Raw genomic sequence first — 16941 nt, 5'->3', positions numbered from 1 at the left:
CTCTTCCTCTTCGCTCTTCGCTCTTCGCTCTTCGCTCTCTCTCGCTCTTCGCTCTTCGCTCTCGCTCTTCGCGTCCTGGGCTCTCTTCGCTTCTCGCTCGCTCTTCCGCTCGCTCTCTTCGCTCTTCGCTCTTCGCTCTTCGCTCTTCGCTCTTCGCTTCTTCGCTCTTCGCTCTCGTTCTCTTACGCTCTTTCGCTCCTCGCTCTTCGCCTCTTATCCTCTTGCGTCTTTTTCGCTCTGTCGCTCCACATCATCAAACATGATAGCTCATGGCCAAAATCACAATCATCATCAGTCATCGTCATCGTCATCAATACATCGTCATCAATACATCGTCATCAATACATCGTTATCAATACATCGTCATCAATACATCGTCATCAATACATCGTCAAGTCGTCACCATCAATCATTATCAGCAATGCATCATCATCGTTGCATCACCATCATAAATGCATCATCATCATCAACATTATCAACACCATCAAGATCAGCACATCATCGTCAACACATCATCATCAACATATACCATCACTCAACACCCATCATCAGCACCAATCATAAACACTATCAACAACAACATCATCAACACCTGTCATCAAGACCCATCTATCAAACACTCATCAACACTTTCATCAAGACCATCTATCAACACCCATCATCCTCAACAATCATCAACAATCATCTCAACAATCTCATTCAACAACTCATCAACAAACAATTGGCATATCAATGTATGATTTCAAGTTCTGTCATTCAGTTTAATTAGGACAACTTTATTTCAATACTTCCAAAATTCTCATTTATGGTTTGATTCTGTCAGGTAGGTTCACACCAATCAATCATGATCATCAACGATATAAATTGATCTCTATTTAATCATCATCCATCAATCATCAATTATCAATCGTTAATCATTGATCATTATCATCATCATCATGGCAGATGGCAAATGTCTCGGCGCTCGTTTGTTTTTCAGGTTGGGCAAGAACTTTTCATAACTTACATCAAAACACACATACATGACTGTAAACCTTAAAATAGCACATCAATGTCATAGTATGACTGTCAACTTCTCCGTCATTCATTTTTATTGAGACACTGTTATTTTAATAGTTACCCAAATTCCCACTTTCGGTTTGGATTCTGTTCAGGACGTTCACCACTAACACACACATCTTCAATTGCTTGAAATCTTTCTTTAAACTTCCTTGAAAAACCTATTTTGAAAACCCTCCTAGCTGGTTGGCGAGACCACACAACCCCCCCCTTCCCCATCCCCACCCCCCCCCCCCGGCTGCGTTTTTTTTTTCCTCTAACGTCTCAGTGAAGTGAAAAACTTCAGAAGCGACGTCAGCGACTACGATACTTCCGTGCTAAGCCGACACGAATGAACTTAGTAAAAATTTAGAATAAGTCGAAAAAAACACTTACATTATCTTGCCATTCTGCCATCCCCATCATCATCAATGAGACTCTCACGAACCTCCAGCGCAGGAATGCTTCTCCTAACAATCACTGCCAGGCAGGTAGCTGTCTCACTAGCAACTACACTAACACGTCACTGCACATGTTCCATGGAAACACCATGCTGGTAGACACTTCCAGAATCTTTGGCCAGGACATTAGTGCGAAATGTCGACCAGATGCTCGATTCCTCGACGACCGACAAGGGAAGAAACTCGCAGGTCTACTTCGGTTTGACAGTCACTCTGAGCGGTGGTCCCGTTGTAGGAGAAGGCTCTCCGTTAGTTAGGATCCGTCTCAGTGGGTCCTCTTAACTGCTCCTCACAATAGTTCTGAACTTAATGACTAATGAGACTCTACCATTCACTGCTACTATTAGTCTCCCTGGAGTTAAACTATCACGTGATTTCTTATTTGAACGTAAGATGTTTCCCACGAAACTGTATTAACATATACTTTTTGCCGTGAAATCAGATTTAGAATTCAGAGACAATATAAAAACATATTTTGCTTACCTTGATGGAGAAGAACGAAAGCACAGATTCCCCCTGTCTGCTATTTAGCACCTGAAGCGTAGCGTACCAACCGTCTCCGCCTGCGGTGGAAATGTCACACACGGCTCACTGAGCGATTAAAACCTGTTGAGGTGAGCTGTCGTCACTAGTGTCACGTGTCATCAGTTATGTGCTCCTGCACGGCGTTTACGCTTGCACGGGAAACAAGCCTTCCCCTGACACAAATTATCCTTATCTTGTAATCATCTTGTAACTAGCATTTGTTCTGACTGCTAGTTTATTTTTACTCTTTTTGGCTTATTTTGTCTGTGAGCACACTTGCCGAGATAAATTGCCCGCTGGGATCTAATCCACTACAGTGAAAGCTGGCTGCCAGAGTTTGCGATCATTTCTCGTCTCGGCATGCTGTTCTTTCTCTGCACGTGGCATCTGGCTGCTTGCCGTGAGATAGTCTCAGTTGCTGACACGGTGTAAAACACCAATCCCCCCCCCTCCCGCTGGGATTAATCAAGTTGGTCATTGTCTCTGTCACTGTGATTGTCATTGTAAGATACATGATAGTGTCACAGTGATAGCCAAACGAAAAATAAAATGCTTTAACTGTAGAAACACTTATAATTCTTGCATTGGCCTGAATTTTAAAAACAGTTTGTTTGACAGGCGTGAGTTCAGCATGGGTGTCCCGAGTGTTTAGACATCACACTTTACACTAATGACCTCACCATAATTTATTTTCAGAAAAAACTTTCAACATTTTCTATCAAACTACATCTTGTGACAACCATGGATTGAGGACAAAGAGGACCAAAGTATAGCAATTGTGGTCAAGGGGAGTAACACTGGGAGAAAACTGTCCATTCGGGGCGCCCCTGCTTGTCACCCCTGCACTGAGCGGCTCAGGTTTCAGATCTCGTGCTCGGAAGAAAATGCCTGTCATTCATGTGAACGAACTTCTGACGAACAACACTGCACTGGCTTGTGTTTATCTTTATTAACAATTAATACAATGGAACAATTAACACAAATGCCCCACTTAGTAACAGGGCATCCATTAGTAACACTAGTTGTGCTGCACACAACAGGGTACGAATGGCTGTGAGAAAGAATGGTGGGAACAGAGAGTTAGTCTTACTGACAGCTGCTCTATATACAGGTACAGGGGGCAGTTACTAAAGTAACTATAATTAAGATGATCTGAAGGGAGAACAAAATGACCATTTGACTAAATACATAGGTATTAGGTTTGATCCTGGCGCTGTAGCAAACGATGTAATAATAAATAAGAAACGACATATGGATATTTTCAGGAGTTTAGACTCTCCGATCCCCAGAACTTGTCTAAAAGGCTCTGAAATGCACATTGCGTCACTTGATCATGGTCAGTACACTTCAAGCATCCCTATACTCTAGTTGGTTGCCGAGAAAGTTCTTTGCCGACGCCAAGTTGAATAAGTGTTTAGGTCTAGGACAACATTTAGTAGTTTAATATTTGGAATCCGATAAAATTTTTAATTAATTATCTTGTTTCCTATTAGGCAGTACTTTACTTTCATATTGTCTTGACAGCGAGGCTGAACACTATTTCACCCACGATTTTTTCATCACGGCTGAGTTCATCAAGCGAGCCATTACATCCGCTTCTGCACTGGCTAACTCTACAGTCATTGAAAAATGTATTCATCATTGAATTTTATCTGTATTTATTTATTTGTTTTGGTAAGGGGAAAACAAGTTTTCGAAAGTTATCGAATTGTTTCATTCAGTGTTTGCTGATGCACCAGTCACATCGCTGGCTTCTCTCGCGGCGCGACTCCTACTGACTCTGGAGTGGTCGGCCCTTGACGCAGCAGACGTCTGCTTCGCTAACTGTAGCAGACGAGAGGCTGCACGAGGAAGGGTCAACCGAGCGTCGCAGAAAAGTGTAAGTTTCGTGAATTTTGTTTCGACTGGTATTTTTCGTGCAGTGTCGATGGCCTGTGCGAGAGCATGACTAACACAAGCAATTAAGTTAATGCGATAGATTGGGTGGAGGTCGATGACAGCAGAATTATTTCGCCAGCTCGTTGCAAACAGAGATTAAACCGCATCGTTGAAGGAGGACATGCACGTGGGTGTAGGAGGTTCACGATTGTTGCCCTCACCATCGGTGAAAACAATCTCACAGCATAAAAATAAAAAAAAAGAAGAAAGAAAGAAAACAAGAACGATAGAAGGGAAACAATGTGGAGTCTGCCAAGAGGAGAGGGAACAACACTTACATTGCATCATCAGGTTGAATCATAATTTGTGACACACTTATAGGTCTTGAGGCGTCTGCTGTACCTAGTGGAGTTCACTGTTTCAGGATGATTGTATATACATTTCAAAGTTGGATTATGCTACAACATGTATATACATTTCAAAGTTGGATTATACTACAACATGTATATACATTTCAAAGTTGGATTATACTACAACATGTATATACATTTCAAAGTTGGATTATACTACAGTGCTTGGCTACAGAAACCACAGTTTGTGCTGAAAGCTGCTCAAAACACAAGAGAATATACTTCGTACATTCCAGGTAGGACCTCTATCTCACTTATCTAGCGCTTCCTTTACTGAAAAAAAAGTTTCGTGCAATTTAGTTACATATTGGAGATCGTGAAGAATTTGAGAGTGAGAGAGACAGATAAAGATATAGTCTTTGCAACTTTGGCTATCGCCACTCCTGTCAGTTCATTGGCCATTGTTTCTCTGTTTCTCCAACATTCTTCTTTATCTCTCTTTGGTTGCGTGTTGAAGAGTTTTATACGTTTTGAGAATGTGAAATCAAATTGTAATACAGTCAAATGGTGATCATGTCTTAAGATGTCATCCCAAAAGACATCTCGAAAAATTAAGAATCGACGTCTACCTGTGCCTGTGGAAGGACGTCGTACTCCATTCAAAAATGTTTTCCTGGATTGTATTTTGTCTCCAGATTTTGTCACCTTTTATTTAAATAGTTCAGGAGTAAACATTATTGAATACGGTGGCACACACATGTTGACCCACCGAAGGCAATCAGTCAACAGGAGGACCAAAGGTCGCAACAGATTCCCTTGATGTAACCGCTTTTCACATTTGTGTTGATGCTTTCATGTATTGACTTCGTTATTGTAATAAAAGTTATGATGTTCTGGGTATGTGTCTTAATAATAGCAGAGATAGAAATGATCTACAGATTCGAAGTATTGTGTGGCAGATAAACAGTCAGGTCGTCAATGCTGTAGAGGCTTTGGTGGAAGTGCTTCTATAAAGTTGTCCCAAATTCGTTTTACAAAAATGTCTGATGCTTCTGCGACTGACTCTTAACTTCCGATGTCGTTTACGACTTCTGTCATAAAGCCGGCTTATACCGGAATGAACTTGAGCAAAATTAAAGTATTTGAAAAATCGAAATTTCTACTTTTATATACAGAATTCAATGTGAAAATATGTAAAATATTTGCGGTGAATCTGAAATGTAGTAAAAAGGAAAAACAATTAAAAAAGATAATTTTTTTTATTATTTCCTGTTGCTAGACAACACAAATCTTTTTCGTGTTCAAACATGATCAAAATTTAGAAAAAAAAGAATAATAATTAAAAAAAAAACACTCGTTCATATTGTTGACCAAACAGCGATCAGCACATCACACTCTATTCACAGCCCACAAATTTTTGTAAACTTCATCTACAAAGTCTTATTTTTTTTCTAAAGCAAGGGTTTTATACTCGTGAGTAATCTCTCTTGTTGACCGAGCTCTTGCTCTTTTTTATGTGTGGAACATTGCAACAATGTAGGCAGACGTATGGAAGAATTTCTTTACTTAATTCCTTCCTCATTTCAGAATCTACTATAATTGTCAGCTTCATTTAGCCGCTATCGAACAATAACACGCGCGAGATGCTGTCGAAACGCGTGTATGTATATACAGCGTGGCTATTTACATCAACAGTAATTATATATATATAATGGTAAATAATGGGTAGTCTCGTGCTTCAATAGTCTTCAGCTTGCGAGACCAATGCCAGAATAGTGCAGTGTGGTCTCATGCCTCGCTTTTTCTTCATCGGCGCTCTTGCCAACATCCTTTCACAATAGATATCATCTTTTATCGTCAGGGACTTTGCGAGATCGGATGAACCTTTGTCTTTTCTTTCTGCTTCGTCGATCCATGTATGTCAACAGCTCTGTTAATGCCAGCCTCCACGCTGCTTCTATTGGCATCTTTAAACCAGACCAGAAAGATGATGATTTTTGATGTCACCACTTGTATTTAACTCTAAACCACAAACTAACATTGGACGAGCTTTAACGACAAACCAGTCCATGTCAATAAGCTGAAACATGGGAGCTTCTCTCGACCACTCACTGCAAGCAGTGTGCTTTCCGATTTCTGTCGTGTAGAAAGGCCCAGCACATGTTCATCAAACTTATTAATTGTTGTTATTGTAGAAGGGACCGGTCAATTTGCTTTGACCATGTCCTCCTCTTCTGTATTCGGCAAATAACTTTGTTTTATTTTTTAGAGGTAACTTTTTATAGTTTTCCCACTCTACTTGTTGTCATTAACTTATTTCTGCGTGAGAAAAATAAAGTGTTGTGAATTAGAGAGCATTTGTCTTCGTCTGTAGGCAAAGGCGAGTTGTCTTTCTCTTAAAGTGCATAGACGTACGTTGACGAATAGAAGAACTCTTTATACACAGACCCACCCAGCCCCCACCGTGTAGACTGTCTACCCTAGCGCTTCCAAAGCTGCTACATCCATCTAGTCTGTATCTGACTCACACATATTTGAAACTAATCGATGCGGGAAATATTGAAATGGACGATGTTTTCTACGATTTGTTTGCTTCAATAAAAGGGCTATAAGAATATCTCCCAATTTTAAATGACATTCCCTTAATCAGCTTATAAAACTTGAAATATCATTTTCCACGTAATATTTTTCTCAGGTTGCTAAAATATTATTTAAAACGACAACTTTTTCTTTAAAGAAAAAACATTATAAAAAGTTGTGCAAGAAGACTGGAGTAGCTGACTGTAGGCACAGAGGAGAACAATGCCGTTTGCAAAGGAGTTAAGATGATTAATTAATCATGACCTCGTCAGACCCTGTAGCAAGTTCACTCTTTGCCAAACGATGCTGTAAGCTTTTGTAATGGTAAATAGACCCTTCGCCCCGTTACAGATTCCTCTCTACACTGTCGAGTTTTGGAGGAAGTAGTTGTCCCAAATATTCGTTACAAATGTCTGACTGTTCGTTTGGCGAGCTGACTTTTTGAGCTTCACGACTTTTTGTTTACGAGTATCTTCACAAAGCTGCTGACCAACCGAATGAACTTGACAAATATAAATACTTGATAAATCCAAACCTAACTTTTATATACAGATTCAATGTGAAAAATGGTAATATACTTTGAAATCTGTGAAATCTGAGGAACAATGAAAACAAACACAATTTTCGAGTTATTTGCTTTTTGCTGGTACACGAATCTTTCCTCGCCAGCCTCATTGTTGTTAAAAATACTAGTATTGGTAATTAATTGTAGTTGTTAGGCCATCATAATTCCTTATTTTTTCCCGTAACTTCCAGAAACTTTTTTTATTTGTGCAAATTTTCTCTTTGTTTATAAATATTTATTCTGAGATTCCAGTTAAAGACAATTTCACTTCTTTGTGAAAATAAAAGGAAATTGATGTTAATTATCGTTTTCTTTGATTTTTCTAACTCCTGTGGTATTTACTACCTGGTAATAATATATGACCGATCACAGCATTCCGGTTATTCCTTGGTAAAATTGAGTGCTTCATAGATGAGAACAGTCGCTTCTGTTGGTTTATCTACATTCAGTATATACAAAGGCGTCAACCTTCCCCCCCTCCTCCACACACACACACGACCACGAAATATACCTTATTGACTGTTATTTTTTTATAACGAGCCTAACATTAAGATTTTTTTCTCCTGCAATTAGCGAGAGGCTTAAATAACTCCCGCAGCAAACACATGCAGCAAATTATTTGAGAGGGTTGCACCCAGTTACAAGTGTGGGTATTATTTCTTTCTCTGTCTCGCTCAGTAAACTGCAAGCAATCTTCGACTACTGATGAAGTATACTTCCTCAACAAATACTAGAGATGTCGTTAGATGCATCGAACAACACCACATCCGCTGGGAATCTGACTGTCGCCCTCAACAGCTGTAGAGAATGTAACTGCTGGGAGAGCTCCCACAATATCCTCAGCTTCGAGAAGAGAAAGATTCACGACAGGGTCGTCCAATGCGGCCTCATACCATCACTGTTTTTGACTGGAGCCCCGGCCAACATCTTGACCATGATCGTCTTCTATCGCCAAGGACTGCGAGACCGGATGAACCTCTGTCTCTTCTGTCTCGCCTTCACTGACCTCATGTATGTCACAGCTGTGCTGATAATGGTCTCCTACTGCTTCATCGGCATCTTTGTGCCTGAGCAGGCTTTGTTTTGGAGACTTAATTTGATTAAAAAACTCTTTAGTTTGCTAACAGTTTGCCTACTCGTTCTGGAGTTCTGACGATGGATCATCGCGTCGAGCGGTGCGTGTGTGTCATGTTCCCCATGAAAGTCGCCACACTCATTAGTACAAAAGCAATGGCAGTGATTCTTACTACATCGCTATTACTTATACAAGTCTGTGTAGTGTAAATACATGTAAAGGAGACATTAGTTCACATCAAGAATGAAGTAACTGGAGTGTACATTCCAGTTCTAGTCAACACTGAGGTCTTTCTTAAAAACCCTATTTTCAAAGCGATCGAAAACATTGTTTTATCATTTATCTCTTTCTTTACTTTTGTTGTTGTTATTTTGACCACAGCGTTGACTCTGATGAGGTTGCACAGCGCTGCCACCTGGAGAAAGACTGCAGCAAGGTAAGCGAATATTGGTATTTCCTTCATCTTTTTAAAGGGACTATTTTTTAAATAGAAAAATCTGATGGCCAACAAAGTCTATTCCACCCCCTAACATTAGAATAATGAAAAAGTCGTTCATAACAAAGTGATTTTTCACGCTTTCAAATTGTAGCTGGAAATTAAAAAAAAATACTCAAACGATCAAATTTTAAAGAGGTAAATATAACTGCCTGCTTTTCTATAATGACCATAGCAATTAGTCCCTATAAACATTTTGTCTTCTGTGTCTTTGCAGTGCAGACTCCTATTTAAAAAGACAGGCGGTGTTGATGAGGATGCTGGTGGTGGTGTCTTGTATCTACATCCTGTGTTCAGCCCCTAACATCGCCTTGGCCTTGACACGATTCACTGTCCCAGAGTTCCGTGCGGACGGCACTAACTGCAACATTTTCGTCGCCACGCACTTCGTCGGGTTCGCTAGTCGTCTGATCAACTCGTTCTGTCATTTTTTCATCTACTGTCACGATGTCATCCCGTTTCCGTCAAGAACTGAAATCCCTTGCTGGTAGTCACAATGGGGTCGGAACCAGTAAATAACATCAGATACATCGAAGGCACGCTGCCAACGCCTTTTAGTCCAAGGTTTTGAGAGAGTCAGGTCGGTCTTAGAGCCCACCTCGTTATAAAATATCTTTCATAATCAAGACAATTGTTGAGGTCATTCCCCAGTTGCTGTTTTTCATCTCATTGTGATGTGAACGGAAGCACTTAGCCTAATATAAAATACGTGTTTTACAGTATGTATTGTTTTAACTGCAGCAAACAAAAACAGTTACTTCTAACATAATTCATAACCACATTTGGATGGGTTTCTTGCTATGTATTATTCGCTGTTCCCTTCTCTCTCTTTTGACAAGTAAGTTCAACATGAACAAAACATAAGTTTTTTTTCACTTTCTTGTACAAAAGGTAAATTATAGTTTAGTATAAAACAACACTAGTATATGGATCTTTTATATTAATTTGTGTATTTTTGAGCTGTACAGATTTGTACACTTTGTATTTTGACTTTTTTTTTCTTGGGAACCATAAATAATTTCTTTCAAAAAGAATATAAGAGAACTGGTACATTCAAAGTAAGTCATTTCTGGCAAGTATCAGTTAAAACAATTTCAAAAAAAAAAAAAACCAAAAAAACAAAACACTGTCCATTTAAGCTTTTCTCGACGGGACATTGTCGAAGAGCGACCGTACTCTAATTTATTAGACACTTTTCTTTAACTTACATTTTATAATCGAGTTTTTATTCAGGTCCCATCATCGCAGAGGTCTGAAATATTCATCAGACTCATTTACGGTGACAATAAAATATTGCAGTTTATTTCAAGCAATCCACAAGTTAGTAAAATAATCTGTTTTTAATTGTCTTCTTTGGAAAAGGAAAATTTCAACAAGAACGGTAACTGTGCAGACTTGTTTACGCTTTTGTATGTAATAGTTTCTTCCCTTGGATGATTGCATTAAAATAGTAAAACGAAAGTGATAAATTTTAAAAGATTAAAAAAGTTTTTAAACTTTTTAAATATTAAAAAATTTCAAACACATTTTATTTTGAACTGTAGTAAAGAGGGTAAAATATATTTTTTTTCACTTAAGTCTCGGGATTATTTTCATTCATCTAACGATAAAAGAGTGAGAGACATTCTTGGAAACAATCAATTATAACATATTTACTATTCTACCCGTTTTAAAACAATTTTTATTTATTCTATTTTAATCCTTTAAATGCTATTTTCTCTCCAAGATACCGATTGCGTCGAGGATGAAGATTGAGGGTTAAAGAATGTGCTGAAGTATAAAGGTTAAGGTAAAGGTTATCCTCTAACCTTTTCAGGTCGTTTAAGAGTGAGATGTTAGAGAGCTTTTTTCGGGGTCAGCTTTACGTCAGGTCGGTGCAAATCTCCTCTCCCTTGTTGCCTTACCTTACTTTCTCCAACCGTCTAAGAAGTCAGGTGACCATTTCAGTCACCTGGGTCAACTGGAGGAAGTTTGCTGCACTAATCGGGTATTGAACCAACTCGCTCTCAGGTCTTGCGCCAACGCTCTGACACTCGGCTATCCGCTCCACCCACAGTAAGTATGGTGAGCACAGAGGACTGGACTGTGTTAGGCATTTGGAGAATTTGCCTCTCAAACATAAAGGATAGCTATGCAAAAGTCTTGGAATGGTGACTTGTCACCTCTCTTTGTCAAGGTAATGTTTATTTGTTGGTACAGCTTTAATATAGTGTAACAGCTCGCGGCCATTACAAAAATGGCGAACCAGTAGGTGAAGATATGCAGATACTGTGGCGTTACTCCATTGTGTCATCTGATTACCAAACTCAAACACTCATTTCAACTGACACAAAAGAAGATAAATATCCGTATCACCCGGTTTTCTAAATGCAAATCATTAATGGCAAATAACTCCACACTTGAAAGTCTTTTGACCAGGAAGCCCGAGGCAATCGTTGTGTTCTTTGTTAAAATAATGCTCCATTGCCTTGAGTGAATGAGATGTCCGACATTCCGTTGTGACAGCCATGGTCAAACCTTTCTGGTCAGTGTCCTTAGTCACGGGTCATGGGTAGTTTTAAAACAATAATGAACATGTTGTGACATGTGATTCTGCTGCTTACGTTTTCATCTGTTATTTAAAGCCTTTTGATCAGTAGCGGTATAGAAATCTTTTACATGAATTCATGTTCAGCGGATACTATTAAGGTAGTTCGTAAGAATTCGGAATATTCATTCTTCAGGTACACGAGAAATAAACTGAAATGTTGCTGAGATCCTTTCGAGTGCTCTTCTGTGGAAGTTGTTGGCATAGAAACAAAGATCAGCTACTACTGTGTAGACTGTCTACCTCGGCCAATCACTTTAGACTGTTTCAGACTGTCTACATCAGCCCTGCAGTTCAGACTGTCTACCTCAGCCATATCGTGACTATTTGTACTTATTTAACAGACTATTTTCCATGTAGACTGTAAATCCTAGTTTGTCACGTAACCCGACCATTTACTTTACACAAATATGCAGAAATTTAATTTCATGTGATCAGCTTATTCTCCTTAGTAGCAACTGACCAACATTCTTTATTTAAACCTGCTTTGGTCATCAGATGATCCATCTAACCATTCATTCAAACAAGCTAGCTAAGCAATCATAGGATAAGAGGTAATTTATTTTAGATGTGCAACAGAAGACAAATAAAATTATCAGTTTTTAAAAACAGATATGAGCTTTTTGTGTGGAATAAATAAATAATTAAAAGCGATGTGTCTTCCTATTAAACAGCAGGTACTATTTTCCGAAGGGAAGATATCTGAACAATGGAAATGGTTGAAAAGACTTGTTTTAAGCAATTCAAGTTCGAAAATTCGAAAGACTCCCCATTATCATCTTCAATTTATTTTCAGATATTCTTTTAGCAATATAATAACAGTTTCAGGTTAGTTGCTGACCATTTTTTTTCGTCCAGCCTCTGATTGAGGCATCAAGCGATATCGTGTTTGAATTTATTTAATAGACTTTCAAATATACAACCTGCCTTATAATCGAAATAGACTGATTGTCGTGGGTCACCTCTTGTAGTCTTTACAAATAAAATTTCACACATGTATACCTATCATTGTCAGTCGCTGTGACTAATATTACATTAACATTGTCCCTCGTTGTGATGTATCCACAAAGTGTCGCCTCTTCTCATTATACTGAGCTTCACCATCAGCACATTAAACACACTGCACAGAGATGATCCTGCCATTTAAAACTCCACAGACACAGCAGAGACTTAGGACACAGTTTAAACACCAAGTTTATGCATAAATCAACTGGATAATTAATAATAAATGATGTTCGAGTGTACATTCTGAGAGAAGATGGTGTTATTATTACTAAGTGTTGTATGTTTTATATTACTGCGCTTTGCGAACCTCGTGAAAATTTGCTTGGAACTATTTACTTTTACAAGATTAACGCAGACAGCGTACTTTCGTGTGATTATGAGATGAAATTTCAATGTGAAGCAAATACAATTATTCCAATTTTCCGTCCAGTTTTGTATTTTCATGCATACCATTAGCATCAACAACTTGCAGCAGTACTCCAATAATGATTCTTGAATAAATGTTAAAAGGGAAAAATAAACCAGTCTTTGTTATTTTATTTGATTTCATGTCTGTAAGAATCTGTTGAAGCAGTTTTCAGATAGAAAAACAAAGTGGTTGCTGCCAATAAAACTGTTGATAGCTATTTGAACAACTATGACTACTGTAATTTTAAAGTGTGATTATTTCTATTTTCTTTTAACTACCATTTTTGTGACAATGATAATAGCTTTAACGAAGGAACATAATTATTTCTTTAAATATTACTTGATAAGCCAGAATAATTTTATTTCTTTAAATATTATTTGATAAGGTAATAAGGTAAAAAAATTATCAAAGTTCTTAAAATTTGTACAGCTCTTGAGAGCCACACCCAAATACGCTCTCACTGTCTGCGTGCGTACGTGAGTGCAAGCAAAAACAAACAAAAAACAACACATGCACAAAGACGCGTGTGCGTCCAGTATATATATATATGAACAAAATATTAGTCTTTTTTGAGCGAGAGTAGAGTTTTGCACTGAGCATACTTTAAAGCACTGTAATGGCAATGTACTGCTTGCCAAAGTGATCCAAAAGAAAGATCCCCTGTTGTCTCTGTAATTCATTTTCACAGTCCAATGATGAGTGTTAATGAGACTAACCAGACATCCTATGCTGTCACCGGACTTACCGTTAGCAGGTACCCACAATGCTTTGAGGACCCCGGCAACATCATGAGTTACGAGGCTCGCAAGCTAAACACTAAAATCCTTCAGTGCGGTCTTATGCCTTCTCTCTTCTTTGTCGGCGCCCCGACCAACATCCTCAGCATGATCGTCTTCTATCGTCAGGGACTGCGAGACCGGATGAACCTCTGTCTCTTCTGTCTCGCCTTCGTTGACCTCATGTATGTCACAGCTGTGCTGGGAACGGTCTCCTACTGCTTCATCGCCGTTTTTCTGCCGGAAGAAGAACATTTCTGGAAACAAACGCTCATGAAGAATTTTTTGAACTTTGTGTACGGGTTTGGTTACTCGTCTGGTTGGCTGACCATGATCATCGCCACCGACAGATGCGTGTGCATCTTGTTTCCCATGAAGTCGGCGACTGTTATAAGCACGAAAACAATGACAATTCTTCTGGCTTCGTCAATCTTATTAATAAACATTTTGTGCGGCGTGTATATCATAAAGGAGACGGTGGTGTCCACGAAAGACGATGTGACTGGAAGAAGGGTCGTCATGCTGAGCACCACCGCATTATTCCTTAGCACCGACATGTTCAGTATCATCGAGAATATTGTATTATCGCTAATTTCCATCTTTTGTTTTTCTGTCGTAGTATTGACCACATCCCTCACAATCATGGGGCTACGAAGCGCTATGGCATGGCGACAGTCTACTAGCAGGTGGGTTAAGTGAACACTTAACCCTACGTTTTCAGCTTTTAATTTTAAAAAAGCTAACATCCTCATACATTTTTCTCTTACTTTCCTGCACTTAAAACTGTGATTCTTTAACGAGGGTTGGTCGTCATCCAGAATAAATGAAGGGTTTGTTTCCATGGTTATAAAGCGGTTTCCAGATATAACAAATAATGCCTTACCCCTGCGATTATAGTTACAAGGAAGTGATAAAAATTCTCTAGGGTAAAGTCTCAAAAAAAAAAAAAAAAAAAAAAAAAAAAATGCGGGTGTTGAAGTCCTTCGTGACTACATAGATAACTTTTATCATGACTGCCTATTGCATAGAAACTTACTTTCACTTTAGAAATACGACCCTGTGGATTTATATGAACCTTCACCTAAGTAGTAGACCAGTTTGTCTCCTTTGTGTAGTGGCAGCTCGTACCTAAAGGGTCAGACGGTGCTGATGAGGATGCTGGTGGTGGTGTCCTTCATCTACATCCTGTGCACGGCTCCTAACGTGGCCTTATCGCTGGCAAGATTCTCAGACCCTGCATTTCGATCAGATGGACCAAACTGCAATGTATTCACGGCAACACATTTGTTTGGGTTTCTGACCGTCATGATCAACTCGTCCATCAACTTCTTCGTCTACCTCACGATGTCCTCCCGCTTTCGTCAGGAGCTGAAGACGTTTCTGCTCGGTGGCAACATTTCCATGAGATCCACCGCCGTCAGCGCCAGTAAACCAATCAGATAGCAGCTTGGCCAGACATAAAAAAGGTTTACATCTTCATGGTTGTTAACTTTATCTATGAGACAGATGAAAATCCACGGAACCAGATTCAGATCGCAGTTCAAGACCCCTAAAACCTGAATGTAGTTAAAAGGGTTCAACTGCTCTGATAACGAATTTATGCAAGTCCTAACAGCGAACTAGTAAAGTTTTGTACTTTAAAAGCAATTTTATTTCTTTTATTGCATTCATCTGAAACGAGTACAAAATAAGAAAACTTGCCAAAGCCACGAAGACTGACACCTATCGTCTTAGTTTTGAAATAAAAACCCTAAAGGACTTTTAATAAGCAAAAAGAATTCAACGCTGGCACTTTATGGGAGATGATAAATTACATATCGAAGAAGTGATGTATGTCCTTACGAGTTACTATATGGCGGCTAATTGGCTTCAAGCAGTGTTTGAGGTTAGTGATTAGTTTCAGATCAGTGATTTATTGATGAATTGATGTCAAATAACCCAGTGACCTGTTGTTTTAAGGAGTCTGATGTATAAATTCCAAGTATTCTGGATTTGCTTACCTTCCCTATCCACAACCCCGGGACAATCATAGAATCTTTCAATTGCCTTTTGAGTGTTGTGTGGCAATAAATATAAACCATAGACAATACCAGGACATCTACATTATCATATAGTCTTTAAGTCTGTGCAAACTTTTAATCGCAGGACCCTCACAACTCTAGTGCCAGTAACTCCAGTACTCTGGGAATAATCTTATTTATGCCTTACAGATATGGCTCCGGTTGTTGTAAACCTTTAGGGCTTCATTATTTGGCATTTGGCATTATTGGAGATTTGGCATCATTCAGCATTATTCATTTTCCGTTCTCCCCACTATTATCGAAAACCATCCTTAGTCTTTAACCCTTAACTTTACCGTTTATGTCGTATTTATCACGAGCATGTATGAAAGAATATTTTTTCCGTCCCTCTTTTCTTTGTCTACTTTTTTCTACCTGAACCTCTTTCTGTCTCACTCATACAATTTCTTTCTTTCTCTCTTCGTCTTTCAACTCTGTGACTTGAAGACTGGGATAATTATAGACATAGGGTATATACTATGTAAACGGGAAATGCTTATGGGACAATTCGTACACTTTCGAGAATTTGAAAAGTTTTGTAAAGCTTTTACTAAGGTCATTTATGAGTTCTGACTGAGCGGAGGACACAAACCTTTGGCAGAATACTCATAGTTCTGAAATGAGTCAAAAACATGTTTATTTTTGAAAACACTGTACTAGTTATAAATGTATTGTATCTTAATGAGAAATTAGTTAAACTCTTCAATCAACATCTGTACCAAGATAGACAGTTGGTATTGAATTCCAGAATTTACCAACAACAACAACAAAAAGTTTGGACATGAGCTATGGTGTATAATCCAGATATAACCCTAACTTGAATGGAAATAGTAACTTTGGAGTAAATGATCGATGCTGAAGTTCTCAGTTCCCTCCATGTTAGTTGTTTGGCGGCAAAACAGTCGAACTTACAATCTCGAGCATTATAATCAGGCCGCCATGTTCCTTTAAAGGCATATTCTATTGGAAAGACGATTTCACATTAGTGAAAAGTCATGAAACACGAAAAATTCCCATATATTTTAATCTTTCATTTCTGTTGTTGCTAAACAAATAACCAAAGGAAGCGGAGAGCGACGGATGTGATGTAATGCATTTTCTTTTCTTTAAACAGAATTTACTAAAACACCAACAAT

The 16941-nt window shown here is 38.7% G+C and overlaps 1 protein-coding gene across 1 annotated transcript; it reads left to right on the top strand.

Annotated features, from left to right (window-relative positions):
• The first annotated feature begins 13571 nt into the window (after positions 1 to 13571).
• Positions 13572 to 15191, top strand: LOC112571112. Its single transcript, XM_025249923.1, has 2 exons — positions 13572 to 14431; positions 14843 to 15191. The coding sequence occupies exons 1-2, from the start codon at positions 13662 to 13664 to the stop codon at positions 15186 to 15188; spliced, it is 1116 nt and encodes a 371-aa protein (XP_025105708.1). The 5' UTR covers positions 13572 to 13661; the 3' UTR covers positions 15189 to 15191.
• The last annotated feature ends 1750 nt before the right edge of the window (positions 15192 to 16941 follow it).

Source organism: Pomacea canaliculata, linkage group LG8, assembly GCF_003073045.1.
Source record: "Pomacea canaliculata isolate SZHN2017 linkage group LG8, ASM307304v1, whole genome shotgun sequence".
NCBI lineage: Eukaryota > Metazoa > Mollusca > Gastropoda > Architaenioglossa > Ampullariidae > Pomacea > Pomacea canaliculata.
The sequence above is the reverse complement of the archived record's forward strand: the minus strand, read 5'-3'. Positions and strand labels throughout refer to the sequence as shown.

Coding starts and splice junctions, on each gene's coding strand:
- LOC112571112 (XM_025249923.1), top strand. CDS start 13,662: ATGATGAGTGTTAATGAGACTAACCAGACATCCTATGCTGTCACCGGA. Junction 14,432..14,842: donor TGGCGACAGTCTACTAGCAG/GTGGGTTAAGTG, acceptor GTAGTAGACCAG/TTTGTCTCCTTTGTGTAGTG.